The sequence below is a fragment of the Pangasianodon hypophthalmus genome, chromosome 11 (genome assembly GCF_027358585.1).
Source record: "Pangasianodon hypophthalmus isolate fPanHyp1 chromosome 11, fPanHyp1.pri, whole genome shotgun sequence".
Lineage (NCBI taxonomy): Eukaryota > Metazoa > Chordata > Actinopteri > Siluriformes > Pangasiidae > Pangasianodon > Pangasianodon hypophthalmus.
In genome coordinates this window covers 4,832,251-4,852,934 of record NC_069720.1, presented here as the reverse complement: position 1 = coordinate 4,852,934, position 20,684 = coordinate 4,832,251, and the positions used below count along the sequence as shown (strand labels likewise).

The following is a 20,684-nucleotide window of genomic DNA, read 5'->3' as shown; positions in this document are numbered from 1 at the left end:
CCAGTCTGGTCTGGTGAAATGATTTCTCTCTATAGTAGCAGTCCAGCTGAATGAGTGATGCTGTGGAATATCTTGGTTTTATTTTTTATGCTCCCTCTTCGACTCTGCTCAGACTTGAAGGTTGAATCAATACCTAATGAAATTCATATTACATTCATTTATCACAGTGGAAGGGGAAATGAATATGAAGTTGGTAGAAATCAGTGCACGCCCTTACCGTGTGATACAAGTTCCCTAGACAAATGAATAGTTTCGCTACTCTTAAACCAGATTGTCCTTTTTTTTGTCCTTTTCACCCAATGCCTGATATTGATTAGCACCGAGCTGCTTAGCAGTATCTGATTTGATGTTTACTGGCTGACGAATGTGTCCAGGCACACTGCAGCAGCCAGCTCTGACTGGAAATCCCTCTCAGGTTACGTATCTGAAGTGAGTGTGTGAAATCCTTTGTGTATGAAACCCTTTGTTGCATCTCGCCACGCTCTTTTCTCTTCAGGCTTTCAAAGTGTCCTGTCTTGGCTTGCATATTACCAGCTTGCTTTCCCCTCTGTACAGTTTGGAATACAAAGTGTTGTGTAATACTTATGCAATACCGATGTAGGACGGGACAAATCTAGCCCAGGGTGGAATGCTCACATGTATTTTGAGAGGATTTTATCCCACAAGTTGGCTCAGGGATGATGGTTTCTTTAGACCAGCGCAAACATGGACTCTAGGTAGATGAGTGGTTTGTAGTAGAGCCATGGGTCTGCCACAGATGAAGGAGGGGGGAGGTTCAGGGTTAGAGAGACGGGGTCCCACCGGGACTCAACACGCTCATTACAGCCAGGAGGCCGTCATTGCCAGAGGGTCACCATGGTAACGGGTGGTATGTGATTCCCACAACAATGCTGAACCTTCCCCCTACCTTCCCTACCATTTCCCCTAATCAGCACATGAAACTCTCTCTTTCTCTGGATGCTCTATAATGGTGGCTAGGCCAGGGCATACATAGAGTGACTCTTTTTAAGCTTTACCTTGTGGTGGTGTGACTGAATGCATTTGTATGCATGTGTGTGTGTAAATGCTGCACATGCTTTTGCAGGCAGCAGTAATCGTGACAGCTAGATTGTTCCAGTGCAATTGTGCGATGATGGACGCACCAATTCTAAACCTGAGCCACGCCTCTTAGAATAAAGACAGGCTAATGAAAGTGTGTTTATATTTGTTTGAGGAAGCCCATGTTCTGTGCATGTGCTTGTGGGTAAATGAGGCACAGGCTGAATTCTGGGACAGCAACAGTATTAGCACTGGTTACTCTGGTGCAGGAACAAGGGGGTTGGGGGTCTTCTGGCTGAACTGACTGGCAATTAGTGAGACCTACTGAGCACACCCGCCAATCTTCCTAGGTCTTGCTAGACATGTTCTAATGGGGATCACGTCATATCTTTTATTCAGTTGCATTATGCACATCATTATGTACATTACTATTACATGTCCCAGTGGCAGTAATGATCATATAATACTGTAATTACTCAGCGGAGCTAATAAAGGCAAATGTTGAGAATCCACACACTAATTTAACTTTAAATTAAACATTAATATTTTATAGTACAAAGTGTAGCCAACTATGGAGTGCATTGAAAAAGAAGTGTAATCATTCCAACCAGCTGGTGGAAATGTTCTCTGTGACTGGAGGATTGTCAAATAGACAGAACTGCTGAGGATGCAGCGATGTAAAAAGGCCATATGTTCCCGATCTGCCATATTGCTGGTGTGGCATATACAGGAAGTGCCATATTGGCTTCCTGGTCTTGCAGTGCTGGTGACTACTACCTGATGAGTTGCCACCTGCCTACAGACCGGTCTCGCCACGCTCTCCAGAGATTTTCAGAAACAAGAGAAGCTGTCCTCCAGAAGGCAGACCTGTCATATTCTGTCACACTGGATGACAGGAAGTTGGTATAAAAGAAAGAATCACATGAATAACAGCACTAGTGTTGATTATTTGTGGCTCTTGATGTTATATATTATAAAACTGTCTAAGAGTTGAAAATTTTTGTATTTGCATATGGATGGCAGCCATGTCTGGGTGAGATGGGTTTTGTTAATATGATTAAGGTGTCTTATAGCTTTTGATTGCAGATCAAAGGATCCAAACCAATTAGCACCCCGACCTTTATCACTGTAGTTACACAAACCAGAGTGAAGTCAGGCAGGGTATGGTTATATCATGGTCTGCGGTCAGCTTTGAGATACAAGGAAAAAGGAAGCGTGAGTTATCAAATTTCCCCAGAGGATGAATGACAGTGCAGTCAACAGGTTAGAACCATTCCTGTAATGTAATGAGCATGTGTTGTATATGCACTGATGAGCTTAAGTTGAATACTTACCTCTGTCAGACCTTTAACATGCCCCCCCCCACCACCCTTTGCCCTTTTCCCCTGAATTCTGATTTGTATTCAGCCATCGGTGTGGCAGCCTTTTGTTTGCTTGCTTGCTCCAACAGAGGTCTTTGTGAGCTAGCCACTTTCAGGCAGGACCTTCTCCTGATATCACAGCTGGTTTTGAACCCCTGTGGACTTGTATTATACTACATTCAACCCTGAACTGTCTCTAAATTGTAAAGGTTTTATTTCCAATTACTTGCCTTAAGGGAAAAATTCCCCCAATGGTGCCGGTAGGATTTAGCTCTTGCTTAATCTCTAACTAAAGAGAACAATGCAGCAGTGCCTTAGTCAGTCCATCTCTCACCTTCTGAAACAAAGCTTCCAAAGCTTTAATGCTAGTACCGCCATCAACGCAAATGCACTCGTCATACCATAGATCACTAACTAGCTGGCCCGAGTCTTTGCCGTAACTCAGCGCAAATGCGTCCTTTAGCTGCATTGCATTCTGGAGCTCTGAGTCTAATATTTACTGTCTCTACAAGTTCTCCTTTGGATTTCTTATAAATATGACTTTGAACATCATTGGATATTGGTTCGGGAAAAGTAGCTTCTTCTCTTTTGTTTTTTTAGGAGCTAACAGTGAAAACTTGACTGTTGTCCCTTATGGTTGAGATTGTTGATTTTTCCCCCCCCTCATATTAAATGTCATTTTATGCCATGTTGTAACGCCATCATGGCACACAACTGATAGCATGTCACAGGAATAACAAAAATACAGCACCAACCATCAAATTAGCACTAAACACATCACACATACTTCAGTATAAACATATAAACATAATGTGTTTCATGGTGGAGTTTTTTTTTTTCTTTTAAGTGAGAGAGTATTTTTATTACCCAAGGCCACTATGTTCCTCAGGATTTCATCGATCTGTTGGATGCTGATCATGACTGATTAACATTATTCACCTGGCTTGGATTATGTTCTTAACATTCACTCATTTCATGGTCCTGACACCAGTTGAACCTGTGATGCTGTTTGTACAGCACATATACTGATCGCTGTGCATTTGAGAGATGAGACAACAATGCAAATGAAAACAATCCCAGAAGGCACCATACCTTGAGACAACATTAAATCATCATGCAATGCCATGGTTACTGGGACACTACGCCCCAGCCCTTGTTGACATGACGGATCACAGGATTAATGCATGTGATGCCTTAGTGTCTCTGTGTTTATGTGCCATTACATTAAGTAGGCATGCTGCCTCACTTCATCACAAGACCTGCGCATGTAAACAAGCAAAGGACAAGCGTAGACTTCCACAGCCGTGCCTAACCTGCAACTGGCAGAACTGTATGAATAATTAAACATGCTCTTTCACTGTGATGGAGAGTGTGTCGGTGCTTAGGGAACGGCACTCCAGCCGTGAAGAGGGGCCTTGGTCATTAAATATAAAAATTGTTTGTTGCTGTTAATAATTTTTTTTTCAATTCCTGAATTGAAATGGACATTCCATTTAGCTGCCTGTTTTTGTTTGAATATACACTGCTGTCAGCATGCTATTTGTTTCCTTTTCATTTTTTTTTTTTTTTTTTTTGGAATTAAAGCACGTCGCCACCTTAACCCAAATTCCTTTTTTCACCCGAACAAAAATGGCCTCCACTCTTGGGTTTGTTGGAATATAAAGACTAATCTGTGTCAGACAAATGCATCTGTAATAAAGGAGTTGCGCTCGCTTTGTGTTAAAAGCCTTTTAGTAGCAGTGGTGTTAAATAGCTCCTCCAGTTACAAATCAGGGAAGGCAGCTACTTGCGTATTTTTATGCATTCACGAGACGAGTGGAGCTTCATGAAAGCAGATACAGGGAGCATAAAAATAGGCTTGTACAGGGGATTAAAGGTTCATGGCCAGAGTACCCTCCTGTTTGGAGCTCGCTGCAGCCCGGGTCGCTCTTCAGGAAAGGGCTTTTTGCAAGGCCAAATCATCAAACTAGCTAAATGCTCCCAAACACAAGGAGGCGAATGTGGTTGTCTTTTTCTCCTGAAATACAGAAAAGCAGGTTGTATTTTGTAATGGCTAAGGTCCGTATGTTGCACTGGCCATTTCTGAAAGTGGATGAAGGGTTGCAATAGATGGTCAAAAAAGCTTTTTGCAGCTCTGATACACCCAGTTCCATTAGTTGTTGATGTTTTTCAAGGTGAGATGAAGCAGCCTTGCTCACTTTGATAAGGAAGGCTTTAGATCTCAGTGGCAAATGGGTTTATTGAGTGAGGCTGCATGTTCATGTTCGCTGATGGACAATCTTCAGCCTTTGAGCCCTTTTCACAATCAACATAGCATACTCTTTCCAGTAACGTTCAAGCTTAACATCAGTCGCAGATGCAGACTATGATTGAAAGTTGATATTTTACCGGAATGAGCTTGTTTACACTTGCCATGAAAGAATGCCATGCAAGATGTGACATTAATCAAAGGAATTTAGCTTTTATCACTTCACTTTTCTCTCTGCTAACCCTGCATTCTCATAGTCTGGTGGTGATTTGCTCATAAATGGTACATCCAAGACTGACTCTGCCATTCATTTGACAAAGAATTCGTTCTTGACACGAGTGGTCAAAAATGGGACAACGCAAAAAAGCTTGATAGTTCTCCTGACATCCACATCCATCAGTGGGTGAGAGTCCAAGGGAGCAGAAATTGGTCATGCTCTTTGGTGGGAGGGATGGCATTACTCTCTCCCCGTCTGTCAGAATGACACTAGCTAATGTTTGAAATCTCTGAGCTTATGTATGTGGAAGAGGGCAGATAGTGCTTTCCTCTGTGTGCCCAGCTACTATGGTTCAAAAAGATGAGGAGCAAATTGGGCAAAAATCTAAACTAAAATAAAAAAAAAAAAACAACAATTTGACAGCTCTACTATTCCTTAATCGTTAAAGTTACTATATCTTTCCTTGTAATGTAATGTTCCTTCCTTCTGTTCAAATAACTTCCCAGGAACTGTCCTAGGTCTCTTTCTGGTAGTCTTGTTCACATGAACCATCTCAGGATAACAGTTCTGTCTTTTACCAGTAAATTTCCATGTAAACTGGACCTGGGTCCTTCCTGGATGTCTAATATGCTTAACCAGCATATTTAAGAGCAGCATATAGGGAGCAGTTCATGTCTTTCTGTTAGCACGTTTGATTAAAAGTTGCTCAAGGAAGTGGAAAGAACAGATGATGACCCACTGTGCATTATTAATTATTCAGCACTTAGAATATAGGATGTAGGCAGTGGTGCTGTTTGTTTCCGTATTGATTTTACTTCTTTGGTTCCACTGCTTTTACTTCCAGGGTCAGCTGAGACAACCAAGGGATGAAGTAATTTAGTCGTTTAGTTGTTTTTAATTTTTTGGTCTAAAAGAATAATATATGGCAAAGTTCTGTGTGGTTGACCCAGATATGGGCAAGGACATGTTCTCCAGAGCTGAGGGTTGTGTGTGCAGAGGTCTGAAGATAAGACAAGGTGTGTTTTGTCAGGTTTGATGGAAATCAGCCGGGGTGCACATTTGTGTCAAGTGCTTTGGCGCACCCCTCTCTGTGTTTATGAGAGAGGTGCTGGAATGTCAGGGCGTAGATAGAAAGGGAAGATAAATAGAATCCATGGTCCAGATCTCTCATTCCTTTGTATAAATCCCCTGCCAACACGTGCGCACAAGCAGGCTGTGTTTGTGTCTGCGTGGTTTTGTTGTTTGTGTTATTGGCTTCTTATCTGTGAAAGACTGATAACCACCACAGTGGGGTAATTCTCCATGTCAACAAAGAAAACACTGTTAGCTCTTTGAAACCTACTCCTCCCACACAAAGGCCGTCCCAGGTTGCAAGCCCGTTTGGTTAGCACTTCCATGTGGTCCATTCCTTAAAGTTATGCCAAAGGAGCCCCTCCTACTGACCAAAATTAACCTACAGTATATTAGCAGCTGCATCGGAATGAGGGCTGGAGGGGGATTTGTGCCAGCAGATAGATAAGCACCTGCAGTAATGCGAATCTAGCCTCAATTAAAAAACAATCAGGTGGTGTAGTGGCTAGTAAGAACAGGTCACATTCTCAGGTTTTGGTTCGGTTTACTTGTTCTGAGAGTACTGCCAGTCTGTGTGGGGTCTCCTTCTTGTCCCTAAACCAACAGTCCTGTTAATGCACTGGCTTCCTTTCCTAATCTCTTCTCCCCCCATGGGAAGGTACACAGGCACTGAGTTTAGAGTGAGCAACAGCTCCCTCCCCTAACCAGGATTCTGGCACAACAAAGGCAACAAAAACCAGTAATGGGGAACAGAAGAAAGGAGAGAACGGCATTCCAGGGCACCACAGTGGAACGGCAGGCTAGGCTTTTAGCCATTGGAACCGTGGAGAGGAGGAGATAGCATCAGTGCAAATAACTCCCACTAATGACAACTCTTGGATTCAGCTTGCCTTATCTCTACTTGATGTTTGGTCATTTAGCCCTTACAGGAAGAAAGGAATCTGCCAAACCTCAAACTGAGTTTTGGAAATGATTAGTCTAGGATCTTCACACACACATGCCTTTTGGCTTAGCAGGTTACTTCAGAGCTGCAGTTCCCAAAGTTTATGATGGTTAATATATTTTTAATTGCTGTGTGTCATGTATATGATTTAGAACTGAGGAACAAGGTGTTCTTTAGAATTTAGTTCACTTCTCATGAGCAGTGTACAGTATACGGCTCTTATTATCCAACCTTGTTATATTTCTTGAATGCTATAAGGATTGCCTAAGGATTGATTTAAACTTCTGCAAATCTGTGAACACTGTCTGCAGACAAGTGTCTGTCAGTATACTTAATGTGAACATGTGCCCCAGGGGGCAGCGTCGCATGGGCCAACCAAGAATATACGGGAAAAACAAAGAAGAAACTGTAGAAGTAAAGTCCTGGAGGTTATTAAAAAAATTTACAAGAGATTCTTCATTCTCTTGTTCAAGATGTTTGCACATGGGTTTTCATCCTCACTATTCTTGTAATGTTTTGGAAATGGGCTGTATAAGAATGAATAATACCTGATGAGGCATGCTGTCATAGGAAATTAATCAGTGATGGGGTGGTACTCCTTCCATAAATCTTAAATAAACATTTTAATCTGTTGATGAATAATCTTAGTTTATGTTGCATGTTCAAGCTCCTGTGTATGTTGTTTCTGTAGAAATGATGTATTAGAGCAAGTGCATTAATATAAACCTGGGATTTGTCTTGCAGCCAGAACTATTGTCAGAGCTGCTGTTATAGAAAATTAATCAACACCTTCTGACTAATCAGATTCACAAATTCAAAAGTGCTGTGGTAAAAGTGTTTATAACATCGCAACTCTTTTGCAAAGTGATCTGCAAACTTTGCCTGTGCTAGTTTTTCTTTGGAGGAAGTGTTGTTCTCGTACACTCCTAACATATCCAGATTCTTCCCCGCTCATCTAACCAGTGTTTTCTTGATGCACAGCACTGCAGATATCACGATCTTTCATTGAGATTCTGGAGGTGTGCTTCTGGAGGGTGCTCCTGTGTAAGCATCTGCATGCTACACTTACTTACCCACCCACACATAATTTACCCACATTTATGTGCATCTTTGCAGAACTACAAAGCAGCATTTAACTGCAAATGTTTTCTAACTCATGTAAAGAAATCCACTTTGGGATTCTGTAGCATGATATAAAGAACTTTTGATCACCCCTCTGCCATGGTGTTAAACGGTTCCTTCTAAATCTTACAGAACATGCAGTAACTAGCAGTGTGTGTTTTCTTCAAAGCACACCTTCTTCACACAAGCTTTGAAGCCTATTATAGACCCAAGTGTCCACAGCACATTCATTTTTCTCCTTCAACATGGGATTGACTTTCTGCTTTCTTTCTTTGGTTGAACGGAACAGCCGGTGATTCTGTAGATAGGATAGTGTTTCCCCTTGCACGTTTTTCAGCTTTAGTTCTGGAATTGACTTTCTGAATAGCTGTGCTATAGCAGATTAGATCAGGTACTGTGCTCCAGAGAGTCGAGCTGTTAGTTTTAGAATAATGCGCTAATTAAAATTGCTTGAGCAGGATCTGTTGTTGAAGTCAACCTGCTAATGAAGAAGTGTGTGTGGTGCCAAATATGAAATTAACCCGCACTGCACTTGCTGGTGGGTATACGGCTATGTGGGTGGGGGTGTGTGAAGGTGGATATACTGCCACGTAGAACAGGAAGCATGGACAACTGAATAAATACGTATGGAATACAGTGAAAGAAGAGAATCTCAGAAAGCGATATTGCTGGAAAACTGGCGTTTGAAATCCAATGCTGACAATTTGCTTAGTGGCTGACTTTGCGGAGCTCTGCTGGAGTTTATTGATTTTGGTTTGTGCATGTGAGCGAGATAGCAAGGAAAATCCTATACCGTGTTTCATTAAAAAAATTTATAGTATATATAATTACGTTCACTTCATTTTCCTCACTCCTGGAGAAGTAAGATAAATGTTGCTTCTGTGCTTGCATTATTTCCTAGTCTACCTCAGGCATTAAATGTGAAGGACGTCTCATGGGTAGGTAACTAATACGTGTAGTTAAATCATTCATCAGCCGTACTGTGTTCACTTCCTAAAGGTACTTTTCTACATTCTTAGAAGAAATGACCATTAGCTGGTAAACATTTTATTCTCCAGTGGAAATGTTCTTAATTATTCTTGTTCCTGCATTATTGAGATACCAGTCAGCAATTTTGAACTTTCAGGCATATACTGAACACTGGGGGCCACATATGTCCGCTGTTCCACAAAGGACCAGGGATGGGATCCCGCAGCGCAATCCAGCAATATGAGGCAACCCCACGTGGTGAGGGAGTGATGGGGCTTAAATCCCGAGCATCTGCTAGGAGCACATCCAAGAGTGGCCATGGTGAGGAAGTGAATCCAGGGTCACTGCTCACCATCAGAGCCTGCACACCCCCTCATCCCCCTCCCCCAGATTCTGTGTCTGACTCTCATGGCCTTGAGCAATCTATTTATTTATTAATAGAGTTTTTCTATCATGCCTTGCCACCTTGATGGGAAATAATGGTCTGCAGTTGTTCATTCGTCTGACTGGTGTAGGCCACTACTTAACACGTGTCCCAAGGGTAAAAAAAAAAAGCTTGTTTTTGTTTCGTTCACAAACCATGGCAGGTGTTTGGTAATCAACCAATTTCTGTATTCTAGAGTACGTTTTTACCATATCCCCCGCGTTTCATTGTTAACAACCTTGTCATTCTGCAAAATCACATCTAGTAAAGAATTTGTAGCAAAAGCAAAATTGCATTTATTCTTTCAATCCGCTTCCTTCCATATGGCATCCAATGGAAACAGGAATAAAAGGTGGAGCCCTGGAAAGGATATTCCTTTTTTTGGTGGCTATGCTTTCATGGGTGGCTGTATAGACAAGTCCCTAAGCTAGCCAGTCTTGCTTTGATGACTGAAGGAGATGGAGTTCCAATCAGTGTGGTTAATTACTGTGTCCAGAAGAGGTGAGAGGGGCAGCAGCAAGTGAAGCGATGGGGAAATTACCTGAGTGCTCCTGGGATTTGGTATCTGCTAGAGCTGGCAGGTTGGCCCAACATCAGAGATACAGAATATTTTCATTTACTGCTTTGCTACCACTCTTTCTCTTATGTACCCCTGTTCTTACAAAGTTTCACATCATCCCTTGTGGTGTACTGGGATTCACATCTGAACCACAGTTATAATTTACACGGAATAAATTGTCGTTTTTTAAAATATATTTAATGTAATGAGAGTAGCCTGCTTGAATGTCGTAGTGGAGAATGATCAATTCCGTCTGTGCGGCATTTTCTGGAAAACCTAATTTTACTAATCGGGAGGTGTGGAATTCAGTTTTGTCTGACAGTAAAAGAGAAGCAGCTCTTCTATTTCTTATTTCACCTGAGGCATGCCCCTTGTTTCTCATGGGTGATAGTGCCACGAAAATTGACTAACCAAAGTAGGTCCCTGGTCTCTGTAAATGAAGCCATTGCACATTTTGAATTTATTCATTGTGGATGCCAAACCGCATTGAACACTAACTCTCAGCAGATGTTATGTTTAACAGGAAATTGAAAGGATAGTTTAATTGTTGAAAATGGTATCCATTTTATTATGCAAGCTTTTATTTTCATTCATTGACTTTAAGGCACTCAGATTTTGGCACATATTTACTTTGATAACTATTGCCAGTTCCACTTAACATTCGATAATTCAGCTGAGTACAGTTGCAGGAGGTCAGAGTTGGCTTGAAGGTGGTGTACTTGGGTTAGCCCTGGAAGCAGCTAGGAAAACCCTGCCAAAGGAACACAGGGTAGCTTGAGGTGCTTGGAGCTGAAAAACTTGGATCCTTTCCTCTTTAATTTGCCAGCTGTATATGTGCCAAGCCAATAAACCTGGCACGGTGGCCTACCAATCATTTTGTACAGACTTTGCACCTTGGACCCTCGCTGTGAGGGCAAAGGAGCTATCGGAGTATCCAGATCACCGGGGAGGCGAGCCATGAAGTCGACTCTGGCAACTTAAGGGAAGCTAGACTGGGCAAGGCGGAGCTGTGGAGCACAAAAGAAAGGGAAGCAAAATGCTCAAATGACAAAAGGCATCTTCTGCTCCATGCCCCTTTCCTTTCTTCAGTGGCGACAATGACCTTTAAAAATGGTTATTGGTTCCGCCCCTGCATTATGTCCACGCTTCAGCTCTCTCGCGCTTGAGAGAAGGGTCAACATTTAAATACTCAACTCTGAAAGGCTTCAAAGGCCTTATCGTGTTTTAGTCAGGCTTAATGATGTCAGTCAATTTACCAAGCATTCATTAAGTCCCATGTTTTATTTCATGGCACATGGTATGTTCATGGCAATAGTCACTTGTATAACAGTGAGGTCACTACGAAATGTTTTATTTCTTGGCACGTGGTATGTTCATGGCAGTAGTCACTTGTGTAACAGTGAGGTCACTACGAAATGCAGTACTTAGATGTGAGATTTTCTTTCTAAGACCATATGGTAGTATGTTTTTCATGATTCTGTATACCTCAGATTTTAATTGGTTAGGTGTTGTTGAATTTTCTACAGCAAGACGAATCACAGGTTTATATTAATGTGTTTGTTCTAATGTAGTGTAATCTAAACGTAATAGTTTCCGTAGCAAGACCTTACACAGGGACTTGTATGGCAGTACTCCAAATAAATTCACATTGTGTGAATTTCCCTCTAGGATTAATAAAGCTAATAAAGTCTGTCTGATTGTCTATTTGTCTATTTTTCTGTCTATGTAATGATGAACTGTGTAATTGTTTTCTGTAAGGAGATGATTATTTAGCATTTGTGGAAGGAGTCTCCAGTGTCAGGACAGGTTTCCAACAGTCAGAGGCAGCTCTATCTTTAAGTTTTCTGACATTGGAAAGTCTTCGGGATGGACGACTTTGTGGTTTTTTTGAAAACATGACAAGCTGCATTTTTTTGTCTCATTACCTTCAAGAGAAGAGAAACAAGAGAGGTGTGAGGGAACAGCTGTTTTTTTTTTTTTTTTTTTTTTTTGTTAGCTATTATCATTTAAGTGGTAACAGAAAATAACTTGTTTTTGGTTGACGTTCCACCACATTAAATGTAACTATAAACTGATTTTTAAAAAAGTATGGCATTCTTTAATAACACACATGGAAGTGAGTTGTTGTGGTATAAAACACATTGGGCAGTGTTATTATTGGAAAATAATCTCACCACAGCATTGTTGATTATTTTCTGTCATGTTTTATTCCTTAGATATTTCCCAGTCCAAAGCTTTAAAAGGTGCATTATTAGATTCATTTACTGTGTGACATCTTCACAGGAAAGTCAGAAAACAGACCAGTCTTTGTGGGTTATTCTCTCAAAGATGCCGACAGGCTCCCATTTCGTGAGAAGACATGGGGTGTATTTCTCATTGTGCTTGGTGGTGACAGATGGAGGGAGGGGAATGATGCTGGAAGATGAAGGCAAGAAGCAGACATGCTGGAGGAGGGCAGACATGAAAGAGAGATGCATTTCCAGTCTGCCTAACGAGGTCCTGATGCTCGGGGGTGGAGTGACAAAGACCAGAGAGAGTGGTGGAAGAGAAAAGTATTTATCCCCATCTTATCAATAAAGACTTTACTCGTGACAGCCCCATTGCACATTTATTTGCCATTGTCCGAAGTGGTGAAATGTTTTTTTTTTTTTTTTTTTTTCCTTACACTCTTATTGTTTCCAGCATATTTTATTAAACTGAAGGTCAAACAGCTGGAATGCTTCTGCTGCTCAATAAAGCAAAGCCACAGGGCATTTTCTCTTGTGCAAAAAAAAGGGAGTTAATATATAATGGGACGTGGACGAGCGTGGAATTTATAATGCACTGACTGTGATATATTGTGGAATTGGTATGTTAGATTATAACACCTTTTGTTCGACATTTCAGTTAAACTGTTTTATTTCAGAACTCACACTAGGTTTTTTGCATTGATTTTTTTAATGTTATTTGATTAATCACATGCTCTTATGAAATACTCAATTAGGGCAGGACAATACGATATTCATCAAATGATAAGAAAGGAATATGACTGAATTTTGCTGTTATAGAGAAATAATCAACATTGTGGTGGTGTGTTGTATTGTGAAGCCGAAGTGGTTCTTTCCTCTTATACTGCAGCATTTGTCAACGCTAGCATTTTTTCTATAAATTAAAGAATGACACGTCATCCTTTTTATCCATTTATAGTTACACTTAATGTTTTGGAACATCCGCAAAACAAGTTGTTTCTTGTTATCACTTACATTATAGCAGCTGTAGACAGTCGCTCCCTCAACAGCCTCACTTTTTTCTTTCTGTTGAAGTTAATGAAACAGATTTTTAAAAAATGCAGTAAAGTGCAAAGCCCTTGCTTCTGAAGACTTTGTAACAGTCAGAGGTAAAGCTGTAACTAAGTGCTGACACTGGAGACTCCTACCAAAAATGCTAAATAAATGTCATCTCACAGAATTTCAAATGTTACCATATCAGGAGTTAGACACGTTTTTAAAAAAATCTGTTTTTTGCCATATAAACAATAACGTGTTAGACTAACGAGTGCTTTAATATAAACTTGTCGATTGTGTTGCTGAACTACTGTCACTATAGCTGAACATCTTCTGACGAATCAGAATTGAGAATTCAGCAGTGCTGTTGTATAAACCGTGATAAATTACATCACAATATGATTTTTTTAAGAGTATATTAAGTATAATTGGTACATCTGCACTGACCAACTTCATTGTAATTCACTTTAACTGTAACTTTTTTAACCTCGTTTTTTGGTAAGCAAACCTGAATATTGATATGATATGATGCCCCGTTTGCGTTTGACAAAAGGAGAACGTATTGAAATCATTCTCATGGCTGGATCGGGGAGCTGCGATGGACTTTAAGAGGAACATCACACATGGCACTCTTGCCATACTTATTAACAAATTCAAAAAGACTGGGAGTGTCGCGGACCAACCGTGTAGTGGACGTCCACGAACATCCACTGACGAAGGCACATGACTTAGGAAGGGTTTTAAAATCCTGACAGGGATCCGGTGATGTCAATCTGTCAACTTTGCTCATTATGAGTTGGTGTTTGGTCATAAGAAATGTGGTCTTGAGGTCCTGAGGACAGGTTGCTCTTTGGGCTGGAGTCAAAGCAGCCAAACATCACTCAAATATGTGGCTTCCTGCTGAGAAGTGACCAGGGGGTCTCTGTGCTGGGTGAACACGACTCATTCGACTCATTGCATGTAAACTTAATCTTGTTGAGGAAGCACTCACTAGTGTTATGCTTGCCATTTTATGTTTTCTGAGATAACGTTAGCTCTTTCTCAATAAAAACATAATTATATGAGGTGTTGCTAAATGCATCGGAGTTGTGCCATCGGTTACTTACGGCATCTTGCATGAGTGAGAGAGTCTGAATAAAGCTGGCATCTCTTCCTAGCTTCATAAATTAGATCCACATCTCAAGGGCATGTTATCCTTGTGTGACTTAATCATCAGTGCATGAAAGCACATTCCTCTGAGCAGTACTAGTGTCCTCCAGAGCAACTGAACACTTTATTCATATGAAAAGTTTTACTTCCCCCAGGAGAAAGCGAACGCTTTAGGAAAGGGCTGAATGAGACACAGCCGAAACACGTTTTTTCTCTTCGTCTGCTTAGCTCTGGATGCCTACAAGTGCTGCCTTGAGCCGTGCTTCCAAAAAGATCTCAGCCGTGGAATACAACGGATTTCACTGGCACTGGCAAGAAAGGTGAACGCAGGCAAACTCATTTTCTCAGCCCTGTATCCGGCCTCACTGAGGCAGAGGCACGATTGGTGAGATGGAGCGTGGAATGAAAGGAAGAAAAATTTACATTTTTTTTACCTGTAACATGCTTTCTAACATTAACTGCACATTCATACTGTAAGCGATTTTATATTTTTTTTTTCCCACCTTGTCACTCAGTTTGCTCCGTGTTGGTTTCTAGTGAGCTTGCCTAGCTTTAGCTTACTGCTGACTGCCATGGTTTTACTGCCATGGCACTAGGCTGGTGCGCTAGCAATGATATCCATTCAAGCTAGCTACAGAACATGTTAAAAATGACCCAACTGGCTACAAATCAGACATGTTCCCATTGAAAATAAAAACTCTGGAAGGTAATGCTTGTGTATAAAATGCAGCCGTACAGCGCGTCACTGCCTATAGCATCAGAAAGTGGCTAAAACAATGTCCTCAGGATTTCTGCTGGCTGTTTGATGGGGTTAAACAGTTGAATATATTGAACTAGAACTGCAAAATAGTGGCAGTGTTTTCTTTCAGATAAATCACACACACACTTCACTCCTGTTGCAGCAGAGTAAGTATCAGGCTTAGGAACTGTGAATAGGAGCAAATGTATGGAACCAAAAAACAGATGTTTCACTGTCGGGGAGAGAAAACATAACATATCACCATCCCTCACTCCCCTCGGTAGTCGCCAAACTGTTTAATGTCTCATTTGCATAAAGTTAAACTTTGCTCATCTGTGTCACAACACACCCCGCCCACTTCACATCACTAATGGTGTCCTTGCCTGCTGTCACCAGAAATTGCCGTCCCTCGATGAAAACTAATTACATCCGGCTGCGTTATTGTGTTACATCGCTGTTGGTATGAGGCTCCTTCTATCTGACTTATTAATTTTTTTCTGCTTGTGTGGTAAATGAGCCGAAAAGGTATTAGAGATATGTGAATTCTGACCTGTTTGGCTAACCAACATCAGAATAGGATAAGGACTATGGGTGTCACTTAGTCATATTAATGCGCTGAACTCACTAACTACCTCACCATACTTTATTACATTATGCTAGCTACCATTTTTTAGCCTAGCCAATGAGCTACTTGCACTCAGGGATACGACATATTTGCGTTTTGAAAATATCACGTCTCCGAGACAGCAATGTCTGACGTCTGCTTTTTTTTTTTTGTTTGTTTGTTTGTTTGTTTTTTTCCCAGTCTTAGAATAAAGTGATAGTGTTGGGCTAATATTAGCTTGGGTGATCATTTCTATTAATAGGTATTTTCTTACCTTCATAGGAATTTATGTATGACAAAGCATGCCTTTCTCCAGCTTACTAAAAGGAGCTTTGCAAGTGTTCTTACATATATCATGAACGTCGGTGACGTTTATTTTTGGGGTCTCGTGCAGACAACGGGTGTAAAATAGCACCATTGCCGTTATAGTGGACGAGCCGGAAGCAGAAAGCCGTCTTGGTTATAATGCGGAAGTGTTTCTGCAAGTAGCCCATTAGGGTTCCAGGCAACCAAGACATGGGTGTAGCCAGCAAACTGGAGCTTTTACTAATAAATTCATTGTTTGTCCACCTGTTTTTTTTTTTGTTTTTTTTAATAGGAATGATATCTTCCTCACTTAAAATCTAACTCCAGGTTTTTCCTGGATTTTAAACAGTTATAGCTTATTTGCACTTTTTTCCCCTTTACAGCTTTCAGCCCATTAAATAGTAATGATGGTGCATGCATTGAAAGTTTGCCTATTTTCTGAACCGTTTATGGACTCTGAGGAGAGAAAGTGCTTACTGCTCATATCTTGTGCCATGAATAAATATTTGCATTTGTTTAGGAGGAATTCCTTTGGGCTTTCAGGAGCCTTTTACAACTTAGTGCAGTTAATGTAGAAGAATAAACCAGCTTTCATTCTGTGCAAACACCTGCATCATTTGACTCTGCCAATGACTTTAACCCAGAGGGATGCATACTGTAGGAATATTGATTAGATCTGCAGTGGAGGTAAGGCTGAGAGAATTTCAAATTTGGTCCAATATCAGCTCAGTTGCTGGTTGGTAATATTTGGGCCACTTTTTTGCTGCCGATAGGCGTAAGTGACTGGAGACAACAGCTCGGTATCTATGCGGTTATGCCATGGGGCTGAGGGATGTTGAGTCTACAGCAGGCAGATGGTCCTCCACTTTGGCTGGTGGCTAGTAGGGAGTTTTGCGTGCCACGCCGCCAGCCTCCCCGGGAGCTCCAGAGCTGCTAAAGATGCTAATGATTAACCGTGCAGTTCTACTGGTGGCCTGCAGGAGGGTGGAATTTCCCTCTCCCCTCCACGGGCCAGGCTTTACCATCTGTCTGCCTTCCTTCTTGCTATCCTGCCACTTCTGTTCCTGTGGCTCATATGTGGCATTGTTTTAAACCAATTTTCCACCATGTCCTCACAGTGACCTATTTATCTTTAACGCTTGGAGTCTGCAAACAATTCTTTGAGCACAATACCTTTTATGTGGAAGCCCTCCGAGAAGACTACGTGCCAAACATTTCATGTCAACTGGCTGTTGATGCTTTGTGTCAGCACATAACGGCATCCATCTTACCAGCCATAATCTGATCCAGATGTGTTTATGCTGGAACTGCTTCTCCTTCATGGCAATATTTTAGGTTAACGTTCACCACAGAGTACCATTATCTTCTCAAGCACCAGAGTGGTCCGGCCAACAAAAGCAGCTGTTTTAGAGCTCTGCAGTGCTGTCGCAGAAGTAATCAGAAGTGTAAGCGTCAGCAGACAGCACAGATAGAAGCGCGTATAGCTCCTGCTCACTGCACAGACCACAATTACTGCCTCCACCTTCGCGAAACATCCCACACAGTCCATTATGGGCCAGTTTGGAAGTATGAGGGAGGAGAAATTGGCCTGCCCATGACAATAACTGCCCTCTTTTACCGTCCACCACTGTAATACCCTTTATTTGGTTACTACTGTGTGGTGCTGGATATGAGGATAAAAACGGCCTTATTTATCTTTTAGTAAAGTTGTGTGTAAATGTTTCCATAGATTGTAAAACCAAACTAAAAATTCCTGCCAGATTTTCGGTAATGCTTATTTTCTTTGTACTGGTATGCATATGTTGATAAATGACAATCACTAGTAAATTGCCAAGCATGTTCGTGACACAACTGATTACTGATGTAGTGACTCCAACAAAACACCATAAAAGGCAAAGCTCAGAGAGAGCTGAAAACAACAAAATAATGACTAACTGGTGCAACAAAGCCTCTTAAATGCAGTGTGTGCTAAATCTTCCAGTAATGCAGCTCAGCCAATGTAGCACATCGGCTACCACAAACACACACACTAACTCTTTCTCCTTTTATAGGATGCTATTTCTTTTGTCCTAATTGAATGGCTAGTTTTTATTATGGATTTGTTTTGGAGTGCTTTCTTTCAAAAGCGTCTCACAAAATTTCCATTAAATTTGTGTGTGGGACTGAAATGAATTGATAAAATTAGCGATTTAAACTCGACAACATAATCTGTATAAAAAAGGAGGAGCTTTTAAAGTACACGAACTAACTGGATTTTCATGAATACCATGAATTTCATGAATTTCTTGTGTGAATGATTTATGAATAAATTCACATCCAGCTTGATAAATGAGGCCCGATGTGAGTGGAGAGGAATCGGGGAAGCCTCATTATCTGAGGGTGCAGAAGGTTACTCGAGTTTCAGGATCCTTTCCAAGTTTAAATGGCAGAAGTACCAACTCCAGAGCCAGCCATGGTCATGAAGTCGCTTCATGGCTTTGCCTCTGAATGAAACAAGTGGCTGAGATGCTTAGCAGTTCTATTTAGGATTCAGCTTATTATTTGGCACGTTAGTAAAAACGACCTTAAGAAGCTCATTATTTCAGTCTTCAGTCCCGTTCTGGTAGTGCAGATAATTCCAGTTATTTATTTAAACAATTTCTTGATGGCTCTGGGGGCTGAGATTTGAATAATTTATGAGGACAAAGTAATTGCTTGTCCTTTGACTTCTGCATTAATGCTGCAAATAACTTTCATTTCAACAAAAAAACAGAAATATTCAAATGAGGATTGATGTCTAATTTAGGTTTTATGAAACGGCTTACAAATGAATACTCTTTCTCTTACTTTGTAATTTGCATACTCTGTATCTTTCACAATAGAATTTTCTCCCTCTGTGTTTTTTACTTCTTTTTATTTCTGCCACGTATTCGCTTTGCTGCCGGATTTGTTTTGTTTTTTTAAATGCTCACATACACACATGCATATTGCTTTTAATTTTTTTCTTTTTGCTTTTCGTTGCATCTCCTTTCTACCACATATTCTTTCCTATTCTGCTGTAGAATTTTGTGATTTGTTCATATACACATGCATAATATATATTTTTTTCTTTTCTCAGCAAGACCTAAAATTCACACTGACCAGAAAATGATCTGATTCCCGAAATACAAATCAACAAACAATAAAGTATTCTGCAGAACTTGTTCTAAGTATGGAGATCTTAATATGTCTGCCCCTCTTTTACAGGCTCTGTCAAGAGGCACTTCAGTCCTTTCTGGTTCTCTGTGGAACCTTCGGATACGTTGGCGGTGAGGGGATCCCCTGCGTTACTCAACTGCTCCGTCTACAGTGAGCTCCCTGCCAGGGTGCACTGGAAGAAAGATGGTGTTTTGCTCAACCCAGACGATCGCAGGCAGGTCCTGCCCGACGGCTCGCTGCTCATCAGTTCCATCATGCACTCCAAACACAACAAACCCGACGAGGGCGTCTACCAGTGCGTGGCTACCATCGAGAACCTGGGCACGATCAGTAGCCGCACCGCCAGACTCAACGTAGCAGGTAAGGAGATGCTCTGTAAATCTCAAAAGGCATGTTGAATTAAGATTTTATTGATTCGATTTAAGGGTTGTCGTCATTCTGTTGCTTGTATTGACAAGTGGTTTTGTGTGTCAGCCTCATCACTGTGACAATCAAGTGAGCATTTGCATTAGGATTTAGTCCAAACTCTTGGAGAAGAAAAAAAAAAAAGTCAATTTATTTGCTTTCGTTCTTCCCCAGCTTATCAATGCCATCATTGTTCAGCGTAGGTTGCAGTTCAATAAGGCACGACGGCGTGTCCTCTCTCATGTAGCTCCATTGTAAATGTTGTCAGAGGGGGTTTATTCGGCCCTGCAGTGCTGCCTTTATTATGGCCATCGAGGCGGGATAAAAGTGACCTTGTTTGGTTTCTGAGAGCCAGGCAGCAGGGATTATGAGGTGTTTGACTTGGGTCTTAGCCTGAAATTCAATTTGTGTTCCACCAAAAGCCCTTCCACATTCTTAGCAGGCCAGGCAGACGCACTGCCACCTCCTCTGCAACCCTTCGCTCAAGGCCTCTGGAGTTCTTGCTCCAGAAAAGCCTGGGGCAAATGACGGGTTCTAGAAGTTGCGCCATAATACGCTTCTTGCAGTTGATCAGCGTTGAGTGTGAAGAAATACAAACATTCTGCAAACTTGGTAGAAAGTCTTGTATAATATTTGAGTTGGCCCTTTCATTGATGCATCCTGTGAAGTGTACTAGAAAGTACGCATGAGCAGTATAGTCAAAATATAAGGATGTGATTTTTCAATTTTTTAACGGTAAAGGCCAAGTCTTTTGTTTTTAATTATACACTAAAGACATTTGGGTTTGATATCAAAATATCAAATATGAGATGATATATGAGATGATAGATTAGAATTTCATTTCCTGATATTTACATCTAGATGTGTTTTAAAAAAAAAAAAAAACACAACTTACAACATGACACCTTTTGTTTGAACCCACACAAGAGATCAGAAATATTGGAACATGTGAATGACAGGTGTTTCTTGTTGCCCAGGTGTGCCCTGTTAGATTAGAAAATGAAAGCTGAAATTTTCATCTATATTCATCTTTTGATCTCAGACACAAATGTCTTCATTGTATAGCAAAAACAAAAGAATTGGCCTAGA

At 41.0% G+C, this 20,684-nt stretch overlaps 1 protein-coding gene across 10 annotated transcripts in view; it reads left to right on the top strand.

The window, feature by feature from the left end:
* Positions 1 to 20,684, top strand: part of neo1a (neogenin 1a) — a 126,480-nt gene that overhangs the window by 29,401 nt on the left and 76,395 nt on the right. For all 10 annotated transcript variants that reach the window (XM_053238061.1, XM_053238060.1, XM_053238057.1 and 7 more), the window contains exon 2: positions 19,239 to 19,550. In XM_053238061.1, the coding sequence (XP_053094036.1) occupies positions 19,239 to 19,550 (312 nt within the window). The remainder of the gene's footprint in view (positions 1 to 19,238; positions 19,551 to 20,684) is intronic.